Consider the following 13,478-nt stretch of genomic DNA (forward strand, 5'->3'; position numbering starts at 1 on the left):
TTTCTGCATAATATTCGGTTTTAATTTTAATGTAATTTTTTTAAAACAATTAGGATAATTAGGATACGTATTTGATAACATGGTTATAGAATATAAATACTTACATTACGTATTCAAGATCTGCATATCCATTAGGCTCTGGAGGCCTGAAACAGAAATATTCCAAAATAAAAATGATAATAATATTCATTTGTACCTCTATTTCCTGCTGATTCCGCAGCACCTGAAACATCTTTTGGAATCTTTGAAAATGAAGCCTGTAAAATAAAGTGAATTAATAATAGTAATCAGCATGAAGAACATAATTAATTTTCAGATTTGATGCTGCTTAGGCGCCCGTCCTCCTCTATGAATCATGAGACCTTGCCGTTGGTGAGGGGGCTTGAGTGCTCAGGGATACAGAGTAGCTGGACCGAAGGTGCAACCATATCGGAGAGGTATCTGTTGAGAGCCAGACTAAGGAATGATTCCTGAAGAGGGCAGCAGCTCTTTCAGTAGTTGTTAGGGGCGTGAGTCAGGACGACTTAAACGGCCGTATCAACATCACTCAGTCCTCTGAGTACTGCGCAGCTGAAAGCAATGGAAAACTACAGCTGTTTTTTTTCCAAGAAAATGTGGCTCTGCATTTTCACATAGCAATAATGGAGGCGCCTTCCTTGGTAAAATATTCCGGAGGTAAAATAGTCCCCCGTTCGGATCTCCGGGTGGGGACTACTAAGGAAGGGGTCACCAGAAAATTAAAAAATAACATTCTACAAGTCGGAGCGTGGAATGTTAGAAGCTTGAAAAAGGTTGGTAGGCTAGAAAATTTAAAAAGGGAAATGGGTAGGACAAATGTGGATATAGTAGGAATTAGTGAGGTTCGGTGGGAAGAGGAAGGCGACTTTTGGTCAGGTGATTTTAGAGTAATTAACTCAGCGTCAAATAATGGGCAGGCAGGAGTAGGTTTCGTGATGAACAAGAAGATAGGGAGGAGAGTGGAGTATTTCAAAACGCATAGCGATAGAATCATTGTAATAAGGATAAAATCAAAACCTAAACCGACAACGATTGTTAACGTCTATATGCCTACAAGCACCCATGATGATGATGAGGTAGAGTGTGTATACGAAGAGATTGATGAAGCAATTAAACACGTAAAAGGAGATGAAAATTTAATAATAGTTGGAGATTGGAATGCAAGCATTGGAAAAGGCAAGGAAGGAAATATAGTGGGTGAATACGGGCTGGGCAAAAGGAATGAAAGAGGGGACCGACTTATAGAATTTTGCACGAAGTATAATTTAGTAATTGCCAACACCCAATTTAAAAATCATAATAGAAGAATATACACTTGGAAAAAGCCAGGCGATACTGGAAGGTATCAGATAGATTATATCATGGTTAAGCAAAGATTTAGAAATCAACTCGTTGACTGCAAAACTTACCCTGGAGCAGACATTGATAGCGACCATAATTTGGTGATAATGAAATGTAGATTGGGGTTTAAAAACCTGAAGAAAAGGTGTCAGATGAATCGGTGGAATTTAGAGAAGCTTGAGGAAGAGGAGGTAAAGAAGATTTTTGAGGAGGACATCGCAAGAGGTCTGAATAAAAAAGATAAGGTAGAAAATGTAGAAGAAGAATGGGAGAATGTTAAAAAGGAAATTCTTAAATCAGCAGAAGCAAACTTAGGTGGAATAAAGAGAACCGGTAGAAAACCTTGGGTTTCAGACGATATATTGCAGCTGATGGATGAACGTAGAAAATATAAGAATGCTAGTGATGAAGAAAGTAAAAGGAACTATCGGAAATTAAGAAATGCTATAAACAGGAAGTGCAAACTGGTGAAAGAAGAGTGGATTAAAGAAAAGTGTTCAGAAGTGGAAAGAGAAATGAACATTGGTAAAATAGACGGAGCATACAGGAAAGTTAAGGAAAATTTTGGGGTACATAAATTAAAATCTAATAATGTGTTAAACAAAGATGGTACACCAATATATAATACGAAAGGTAAAGTCGATAGATGGGTGGAATATATTGAAGAGTTATACGGAGGAAATGAATTAGAAAATGGTGTTATAGAGGAAGAAGAGGAAGTTGGGGAGGATGAAATGGGAGAAACAATACTGAGATCTGAATTTAAGAGAGCATTAAAAGATTTAAATGGCAGAAAGGCTCCTGGAATAGACGGAATACCTGTAGAATTACTGCGTAGTGCAGGTGAGGAAGCGATTGATAGATTATACAAACTGGTGTGTAATATTTATGAAAATGGGGAATTCCCATCAGACTTCAAAAAAAGTGTTATAGTTATGATACCAAAGAAAGCAGGGGCAGATAAATGTGAAGAATACAGAACAATTAGTTTAACTAGTCATGCATCAAAAATCTTAACTAGAATTTTATACAGAAGAATTGAGAGGAGAGTGGAAGAAGTGTTAGGAGAAGACCAATTTGGTTTCAGGAAAAGTATAGGGACAAGGGAAGCAATTTTAGGCCTCAGATTAATAGTAGAAGGAAGATTAAAGAAAAACAAACCAACATACTTGGCGTTTATAGACCTAGAAAAGGCTTTCGATAACGTAGACTGGAATAAAATGTTCAGCATTTTAAAAAAATTAGGGTTCAAATACAGAGATAGAAGAACAATTGCTAACATGTACAGGAACCAAACAGCAACAATAACAATTGAAGAACATAAGAAAGAAGCCCTAATAAGAAAGGGAGTCCGACAAGGATGTTCCCTATCTCCGTTACTTTTTAATCTTTACATGGAACTAGTAGTTAATGATGTTAAAGAACAATTTAGATTCGGAGTAACAGTACAAGGTGAAAAGATAAAGATGCTACGATTTGCTGATGATATAGTAATTCTAGCCGAGAGTAAAAAGGATTTAGAAGAAACAATGAACGGCATAGATGAAGTCCTACGCAAGAACTATCGCATGAAAATAAACAAGAACAAAACAAAAGTAATGAAATGTAGTAGAAATAACAAAGATGGACCACTGAATGTGAAAATAGGAGGAGAAAAGATTATGGAGGTAGAAGAATTTTGTTATTTGGGAAGTAAAATTACTAAAGATGGACGAAGCAGGAGCGATATAAAATGCCGAATAGCACAAGCTAAACGAGCCTTCAGTAAGAAATATAATTTGTTTACATCAAAAATTAATTTAAATGTCAGGAAAAGATTTTTGAAAGTGTATGTTTGGAGTGTCGCTTTATATGGAAGTGAAACTTGGACGATCGGAGTATCTGAGAAGAAAAGATTAGAAGCTTTTGAAATGCGGTGCTATAGGAGAATGTTAAAAATCAGATGGGTGGATAAAGTGACAAATGAAGAGGTATTGCGGCAAATAGATGAAGAAAGAAGCATTTGGAAAAATATAGTTAAAAGAAGAGACAGACTTATAGGCCACATATTAAGGCATCCTGGAATAGTCGCTTTAATATTGGAAGGTCAGGTAGAAGGGAAAAATTGTGTAAGCAGGCCACGTTTGGAGTATGTAAAACAAATTGTTGGGGATGTAGGATGTAGAGGGTATACTGAAATGAAACGACTAGCACTAGATAGGGAATCTTGGAGAGCTGCATCAAACCAGTCAAATGACTGAAGACAAAAAAAAAAAAAAGGCGCCCGTAAATGTAGTTGCTTCAGCTTTAAAAAAAAAAGAAAAAAATTAAATAATAATAATCTATAGTGTTGAAATTATCAAATTTTTTAGTTTTTTTCTGCATAATATTCGGTTTGTATTTTAATGTAATTTTTTTTAAACAATTAGTACAATTAGGATACGTATTTGATAACATGGTTATCGAATATAAATACTTACATTACGTATTCAAGATCTGCATATCCATTAGGGTCTGGAGGCCTGAAACAGAAATATTCCAAAATAAAAATTATAGTAATATTCATTTGTACATCTATTTCCTGATGATTCCACAGCACCTGAAACATCTTTTGGAATCTTTGAAAATGAAGGCTGTAAAATAAAGTGAATTAATAATAGTAATCGACATGAAGAATAAAATTAACTTTCAGATTTGATGCTGCTTAGGCGCCCGTAAATGAAGTTGCTTCAGCTTTTAAAAAAAAAAGAAAAAAATTAAATAATAATAATCTACTGTGTTGAAATTATCAAATTTTTTAGTTTTTTTTTCTGCATAATATTCGGTTTTAATTTTAATGTAATTTTTTTAAAACAATTAGGATACGGATTTGATGATAACATGGTTATATAATATAAATACTTACATTACGTATTCAAGATCAGCATATCCATTTGGCTCTGGAGGCCTGAAACAGAAATATTCCAAGATAAAAATGATAATAATATTCATTTGTACATCTATTTCCTGATGATTTCGCAGCACCTGAAACATCTTTTGGAATCTTTGAAAATGAAGGCTGTAAAATAAAGTGAATTAATAATAGTAATCGACATGAAGAATAAAATTAACTTTCAGATTTGATGCTGCTTAGGCGCCCGTAAATGAAGTTGCTTCAGCTTTAAAAAAAAAAGAAAAAAAATTAAATAATAATAATCTACTGTGTTGAAATTATCAAATTTTTTAGTTTTTTTTCTGCATAATATTCGGTTTTAATTTTAATGTAATTTTTTTAAAACAATTAGGATACGGATTTGATGATAACATGGTTATATAATATAAATACTTACATTACGTATTCAAGATCAGCATATCCATTTGGCTCTGGAGGCCTGAAACAGAAATATTCCAAGATAAAAATGATAATAATATTCATTTGTACATCTATTTCCTGATGATTTCGCAGCACCTGAAACATCTTTTGGAATCTTTGAAAATGAAGGCTGTAAAATAAAGTGAATTAATAATAGTAATCGACATGAAGAATAAAATTAACTTTCAGATTTGATGCTGCTTAGGCGCCCGTAAATGAAGTTGCTTCAGCTTTAAAAAAAAAAGAAAAAAAATTAAATAATAATAATCTACTGTGTTGAAATTATCAAATTTTTTAGTTTTTTTTTCTGCATAATATTCGGTTTTAATTTTAATGTAATTTTTTTAAAACAATTAGGATACGGATTTGATGATAACATGGTTATATAATATAAATACTTACATTACGTATTCAAGATCAGCATATCCATTTGGCTCTGGAGGCCTGAAACAGAAATATTCCAAGATAAAAATGATAATAATATTCATTTGTACATCTATTTCCTGATGATTTCGCAGCACCTGGAACATCTTTTGGAATCTTTGAAAATGAAGGCTGTAAAATAAAGTGAATTAATAATAGTAATCGACATGAAGAATAAAATTAACTTTCAGATTTGATGCTGCTTAGGCTCCCGTAAATGTCGTCTCATCTTAAAAAATAAAAAAAATACCAAACTACTGTGTTGAAATTATCAAAACTTTTAGTTTTTCTGCGTAATATTTGGTTTTAATTTTCATGTAATTTTTTTAAAACCATTAGTATTTTCATTATCGTTATTAGAAAATGTTTTTTTATTTTTCATAAATCATGAATATTGTACCACAATATCATATTACAACATGAACATAATTAATTACTATTCTTTTTCATAATAAAATTAAAAGATTATTCTTAAAATACGAGTGTTTTTTTTTTCATAATTATGTAGTTAGTTTGTCCTTAATATAACAACAGTGAGTCAAAGAAATAATGATACAACTCGAAGAAGGGTTGATCTTGTATGGTAAAACTCACCCTAAAATTCAACTTTTGTCTTGATTATTATTTTATTATTTGCCAAAAGAACTCTTGTCGATAAGTAATAAACACATCTTGACCTCTGTAGGGGAAGACACCCATCTTGTAACGATCCACTTCGTTCCTAGCCCAGATGGGCTTTACCGGATGTCGTCTTTAAGACCCTATAAACTTGATAAGACAACACAGTCATCAGTTTAGCCTCTATCAGGATGCCATCGATGGGTCATGGCAGACGTTTACACGAATGTATTTACACAACCTACTATCGCCTTCGTATGGCCCCTTCCAGCCACAACCACCTACACCATGACTTACAATCCTCAACTATCAAATTTAAACGATTCGAATAAGCGCAATCCCGAACACCGAAGGATTCACACAAAACCTCTTCCTATATCTAACTTCAATTAGACTATGCACTCAAGAGGTAAAGGATTGAAAACATACTTTATCTCTGTCTTTTCTTGTTCGCTTCCGAGAGCTAGGTCAATGCCTACACCCTCCCTCACAGAGTTCTCCACACATCACAGAGAATATCTATGCCAACAGGGCTCATTGTCCAAACGCTTATCTTGGCGAAGTAAACACCCAGGCGGGCCCCTAGCCACCCGGATTGCTATTATATCTATACATCTATAACATCATCAGGCGCATTCAGCCATCCTCCGCAGGGCTAAGAATATAAGGATGCCAGAAACTATATCCCACTTCTTTGCTGCACATCATAAATGACCCTACACTCCGGTCACAATCCTGAATTAATCTAATCAAATCTAGCCACTGTTCTCGAAAAGCGCCATGTCCAGAAAGAAACAAATATGCCGATTGGAAAATCTACCGGGATACTTCTCACATCAGGAGACATTCCATGCGCATAACGGCCATCGGGCGATTCCGTCCACCTGACTTTCCACAAACGGAAACTCTGGTCGTCTGTTTCTATTATGCACCCAGAGATAAGTTGGCCTATATTCTTAGCATTATAACGCAATTGGCCCTCAATCGCAAGGATATCAATGGGCTTAATACCAGAAATAACAAGGACCACCTCTCGAGAGACAGTCTCGTAATCACCAATCACAGATAACAATAGGAGACGCTAGTTTCTAAACAAAATATTCCTATAAATAACATTTGTACCTCATTCGATGAGACCAGACAAGTGTAGCATACAGCAGTATAGCTTCGCATTTCCCTTTATATAGAACACGCATGATTCTGAAATTAAGACAACAATCGGGTTGAATTTCTCTTCAATCGCTGAAGAAAGCAGAACCGGCCATTTTGGTAGCATATTGAAAGTGCTCCTTTGAATCGAAGATTCTCATCAAGGATAACACTTAGATACTTCTGTGGCGAAACATACCTAATTCGATGACCTGCCATTGATATTCAAGGTGGTCGTTTAATAGCTACTCTACCCTTGAGTAATATCATCATTACTTTCTCTGCGATAAACACCATATTATGTTGCAAAATCCACGGCTAGAGTAATTTGCAAGCCTGTGCTCCCCTTCATTCGATCTCATTTCTCAAATTTCCTTTAACCAGCAAAATCACATCATCCGCATACGCGATTACGTGGCTTCCACTGGTAACCTCAACCACATCAATAAATTGAATTCAATAATCCAGAGCAGGGGTCTTAAAACACTACTCTGCGAACAACCTTTAGATAGCGGTTTTCTGGGACACCATCTCGAAGAACAACGTCTCAATTCAGCTCATTCTGCATACAAGCACGCTTCTTTAACTAAAACATGGAAGAGGACCACCACAAATTATAAAAATCTCCTGATGTTTCCATAAAGATACCTAACACAATAATCAGACTCACTAGAAGAAGCAATATTTATAACCCTCGGAATAGGATCTTCCGTGCCTCTGCCTGTGCTAAAACCATACTGATCATCCATCACTTTTTAGAATTCAATTTACCGCTAACACAAAGATATAATACCTTCTCAAAATCTTTTCCAATAACTGGCAGGAGCCTTAAAGGCCTGTAACAGAAGCTCAATGTGGGGTCCTTGTCATAACCTTTAAACAGAAATTTTAGAATACCTTTTTCCCAAGAAACAGGGAAATAGCCACCAAACAGCATCCTATTAATAATTTTAGTCAAAGACCAACAAGAATTCTGACAGAACGGACTAGGAGCTCCACCGTGATTCCATCAAAACCCGGGGCTTTATTCCTACCAGAACTGCGAATTATATTACGTACCTCTGCCTCTGTAAATTCCACAGATTAAACATTATGGCGAAAAGTTGCAACTACCTCTCGGACTCGTAGATGATATGAGGTTTCATTAGTCACAACAACATCTGGCAATAAATCATTCAGTATAATATTTAAAATCTCATCTTTACTAGAAACAACACCCTGCTGGTTCGAGAGAGCCGATAAAATAATGTTTTTCTTACGCATATGTCCTAGGACTTTATACACAACATTCCAGTGATCCTTATTTACTTGCTCTCTAAGAAAAGAACTCCAAGAATCCCTTTTTGATGTCCTGCCCAAATGAAAATATTGAGATCTTTGGCTTCGATAGTCATCTACCAAAACAGGTCGGCATTTAGGATGACTCTTCCACTGAGCAGTTCTCCTGAGGTAGTTCACACAGACTGTTTCAACAAAGATAACTGTCTAGTTCACCGATGGGCAATTCTCTCTCAACTCGAACTACGGGGAATTGAATTCTCAGCGGCAACGATGAAAGATAAAGAAAATTGTTCTACTAGGTCTACCATTTGAATATCATCCAGACTTTGGTCTGAGACACGGAGTCTAGTAGAATTTTAGAGAAAATTCTACAAAACTACAAATGTAGTTCAGTCCGCCTCCCTATTCAGGAAGCGCACATGACAAACAGGGACATTATGTCTATAAGCGCCTCGAAACTTCCTAACCAACTCAAAGATGATTAATCGATGATCACTAGAATAATCATCAACAACAGACCAAGTATCAACCTACCAGGAATATTCCACCAACAGTTATATCAATATTCGTTCCAGCAAATAATCTCCTTCCATCTACCATTCTAGCATATGTTGGTAACTCAGTGACTTCCGCTATAGAACAGTTACCAACAAGATCAAGCATTTTATCCCACATTTATAAATATTCCTCAGTGGGATCTCTAAATTTAAAATACGAACTAACAACACAAAAATCGAGATTATCCATAACAAGTTTAACAGGGACATGAAGAGTATAAGAAACATTCCTCAAAAAGACACAATCCAATGTCCTCCTACACAGAACTGCGGACATACTGTATGGATGTTGCAGAAGAATTTTATCGAGAGACCTCCTTTTAACAATTTCGTTTAACTCGATCTGAGCAGTGTAAGCCCGTTGAGAATTTATCTGTCCAATTTTAACCATGCAATGAATTAAAATACATCTCAACAGTTCTCAAGCAACAACCACAGGTTTTACTATCGATCGAGTGCTTGCAATCCTTGCAAAAATCTTCCGCAACTTACGCAAGTAGAGCTTCACATTTTTTACGACACTTCACTGTTATGTCTGTTATCACCATAATGCGCACAAAGTGAAGCATACTAACCGAATTTAGCACTATGATCAAATCTACAAAACTTAAGACATCTCTGACATCAATGTACTGCTGATCTACCTTGACCTCCAACCTTTTACTAACTACAGATTCTGAAATAACTCTAACTGTTTTATTGCCATCCGCTACGCAACCAGACCTTTCCTACTGTCCTTTATGCTCCTAATTTTCAAATTTGATCTCTTGCCCTGAAAGGCAGCCTGAAATTACTCTCTAATTTCTTTAATTGTTTTATTTGAAGCGCTCCTTTCTATTTAGGAAGATGGCTTTTGTCTGCTTGCGGACTAAGATGCCTCCCGCTTGCCTTTAAGCAACTCAGGGTAGCGATTCTGCTGCGCCATAATAGAAACAGGCGCTGGTACTGGGACAGAAACTGAATCTTTAATTATTACCTCTCTGACTTCATTCGGCATAGAGAAAGGCCCTCAAATCCATTCGCCAAAGCAGAGAACATTGCTCTAAACTCATGAAGCCTGAGGATCAGTCAGGAAGCTTGGTATTCGTTGGAGTAGGAGAAGAAGGGAAACACACCTCCCGACAACGTCTACATTTCTAACGCGCCTGGGTGTTTCCTTAGACTCTCCAGACTCTATAACCGAAATCTTCGCCAATGCTTCTCTAAGTAAATAAAATAAGCTAAGTTAATCTATCCACATTTTCGCTGATATCTACTACTTTGTCAGGCTAGCCCAGAAATGTGACTATTTAATATACACGTAGAGATATATGAGAAGCCGAAGGCCTGATTGTCCTTCTGTCACTCTACGCATCTCTTAGTCGCTGCTGTTGTTTACGCAAGTGAATGCAATAATGAAAACACAGAAAACGGTCCCCGTTCTAAAATGAGAGAATTAGAGATATACTTAAAAATAAATTTGTGGATTGTAGTAAAACACGAATATCAGGTAAAAATGAAAACAAGAAAAGAAGCATTAGAAATGTGATGTTAAATGAAAATGATGACAATTAGGATACGTATATAATGATAACATGTTATAGAATATAAATACTTACATTAGGTATTCAACATCACCATATTTAATTGTCTCTGCAGACCTGAAACAGAAATATTCCAAGGTAAAAATGATAATAATATTCATTTGTACTTCTATTTCTTGAGATTCCGCAGCACTTGCAACATCTTCTTGAAGCTTTGAAAATGATGGGCATAAGTAAAGTAAGTTAATAGTAATCAACACGAACAATATAATTAACTTTCACCTTTGATGCTGTCTACTGAAAAAAAGAACCAACAATAAATTGTATAAATTTCTCGGGTAAGGCGGTCGGGTTACTCAATTCGTTTTTAAATTATAGCAGTTATAAAGCGATAACCTAACTTTTAATATAGTACATTAGCACAAAAAACTTTTAACAAAATGTTTCTGACCTTTGAAAATTTGAGACTCATGCAACAGGAGGCCTTTTTGATAAAAATGTTCCCTAAAATTGATTTTAAATAAATTAAATTATAAATTATTTAAAATTTGGGAGTTCCTCTTCATAGGAGAGGTATTGTGACTATTATTTAACAAAATACGTTTTGAGCATTAAAAATTTTTAATTTTATAAACATGTTTTTTGTATTTTGGGGATTTACATACTCAAGGGTAAGTGTTGGGTAAAATTAATTTTTAAAAAAATAATTTGTAAGTGATGATAATAAAGGGGAAAAATTAATTGTTTAAAAAGTAAAAAGATACTGCCATAATTCTGAATAAACAAAGTTTTAATTTTCTAGGAACGGGATTAACATTTTGACTGATAATATTTTTTCAAGAAAAAGTATAGAGTAATGGGTGTAACAAAGTTAAGATTTTTACATTTTAAATGCTATGGGTAACTTCCGGATGGATTTTAATTTAAAATAAATTAAAAAATGTTACCTTTCATTAGAAACAGGATCTCTAATCCCAAAAGTGCAACGAAATTACAAAAAAATATTTACATTAAAAAATACCTTCACAAAAATCTAAATATAAGGCAGTACAATATGGTTATAAAACTGCAATGTCTTTACATCTGCGAATGCTTAAATTAAATTAAAAATGGAAGATTTAAAAATTAGAAAGAAGAATAATTCAAAAAATTCTACGCCCAGTTTATGAAAACGGTTATTATAGACAGAGACATAACTAGGAAATTTACAAAAAAATTTATAAACAAAATAGAAAAAAAAAGATTATTTTTCTTTGGAAATTTTTTTGGATTGCCCAATAATCGTCTTACAAAATAAATATTTAATTATCTTTATAAAAGAAAAACAGAAATTAATTGGGAAAAATTGATAAAAAACCAAAACATCTCAGAAAATGAAATATCATACATAAAAATGTTATTAAAGAGAAAGTCATGAAAAATGAATCAATACTGGGTTTTCAAGAAAAAAAGGTAAAAGATAATCGGTGCTCAAGAATGGGCGAAAAAAGAAGAGAACAACAGGAATGAAAGAAATTTTGGTCAAAGAGAAAAGTGCAAAGAAAGTGAAAATTAGTATGTAGTCTTTCGGAAGGCCAAAATCCAAAAAAAAAAATGTTATGGAACATAACTAAAATAGATCAATTTTATTTACATTATTTTAAATCGATCTACCTACTTTCCCGTACTAGCAAAAGCTGCTGTAGCAGCATATATCGCTCTAGATGGGAAAGTAAAAAAATATTGAAATACATACTTTTTTTGTGAATTACTCACCATCAACATAGAAATAACAAAACACTTAACACTGAAGCAGGCTTAAAAAACACATTCAAACGCAAATTAACACAGATAAGAAATTTTAAGTAAATAAACTGAAGTCATATAGAAACAATTTAAATATTAAATTTAATAAAAAATATTTTTGTGAAACTTCAGATTAACGTCATATAACAAAAATCATGAATTAGGAATAGGTATTAAATATACAGAGTTAATGGTTGACTGCAATATTTGGATATGGCTGATCGCAATATTTGCATATTGAGATAAGCAGTACTTGCAAAAGATAAAAATTAACCAAGAATTATTGACTGATTGAACTGAGATCCTGTTTTAACACGACTTTTTGAGTTTGTAATGAAGGTACACCCAAACGAATTTTTCAGTAACACGTTTTGCTATTACGTGAATTTGTTCGTCATGACTTTTCACAAAATTTTCCATTTCAAAATGGTAACTGGTGTGTTTTGCAGATGGGGTTTGATGTAGTGATTTAGTCTAGATGAAGTTTTACTTCACCAAAATAAAATAAAAAATACAAAATATTAGTCGAGTAAATATTTTTTATGCTGATCACAAAACTCGTCATAACTGAAAGGTTATATGTTATATGCACATAATATTGCACATTCATATATGTAATATTTTTCATTTGATTGGGAAGGCTTGGGAACAAGATGCCCTTCAACTGCCAGAGAGCATGAAACACCCAGATAATATATTTTACATTTATTTTGTAGTAGATTGTAATTACAATCTACAACAGAGATTGTAGATTACATTTATGTAGATTGTAATTACAAATATCAACATTCCATATTTTTCTAATTAGTGATGGGAGGGCCAGTAAAAGAGGCCTTTAGAGATAAAAAGAAGACTAAAACCTTTGTTCACCATCTTCTTTTTTAATTCTTTCTGAAGTTGAGTACACTCTAAAGTAGAATAGTCAACGAATCAACACTAAACACACTATAATTATAATTTTCCTCATCTGCAAAAATATTCAGCAATCATAGAAACTGAACGATTAATATTTCAATTGATTATTGTTAAGTTTAGGATTTTACAGAAAAGTATACTTAATTTTTATAAAGTAAACTTTATAAAAATTAACACCATAGAGATTGGAAATAAAGATTACTTAAAATTATTAATTATTAAAGCTATATTATTAAGTTATGGTAGGTAGATACCTGGGATTACACAGTAGTCTGGAAGGAATATTTGTACAGCTGAAAAATGAGATAAATAAATATTAAAATGAATCATAATAAATAAAATGTGACTTTTCTTTATTTTTTATTGACAAAATTAATTTATAACTGTATAGAAATTTGAAGTTGGAATATGTGAAGCACAATGTAGTTGTGAAAGAAATATATTGATAATCAACAATCCATTCACTTAATTGTGACCGTAATAAAAAAATATATGCAGTGCTAAAATAAAACAATTATTCAAATCATTACTAATAAA

General features: G+C 33.6%; 1 protein-coding gene across 50 annotated transcripts in view; it reads right to left on the bottom strand.

The window, feature by feature from the left end:
* Positions 1 to 13,478, bottom strand: part of LOC142333458 (uncharacterized) — a 338,230-nt gene that overhangs the window by 42,447 nt on the left and 282,305 nt on the right. For 5 of the 50 annotated variants that reach the window (XM_075380614.1, XM_075380602.1, XM_075380613.1 and 2 more), the window contains 5 exons: positions 5,093 to 5,134; positions 4,668 to 4,709; positions 4,244 to 4,285; positions 3,819 to 3,860; positions 105 to 146 (listed from right to left, as the gene is read on the bottom strand). In XM_075380614.1, the coding sequence (XP_075236729.1) occupies positions 105 to 146; positions 3,819 to 3,860; positions 4,244 to 4,285; positions 4,668 to 4,709; positions 5,093 to 5,134 (210 nt within the window). Of the gene's footprint in view, positions 1 to 104; positions 147 to 3,818; positions 3,861 to 4,243; positions 4,286 to 4,667; positions 4,710 to 5,092; positions 5,135 to 10,316; positions 10,359 to 13,195; positions 13,235 to 13,478 lie in introns of all 50 variants that reach the window. The other 45 variants (XM_075380642.1, XM_075380618.1, XM_075380633.1 and 42 more) reach the window with 27 other exon arrangements.

The sequence above is a fragment of the Lycorma delicatula genome, chromosome 12, assembly GCF_047948215.1.
Source record: "Lycorma delicatula isolate Av1 chromosome 12, ASM4794821v1, whole genome shotgun sequence".
In the NCBI taxonomy this organism is placed as follows: Eukaryota; Metazoa; Arthropoda; class Insecta; order Hemiptera; family Fulgoridae; genus Lycorma; species Lycorma delicatula.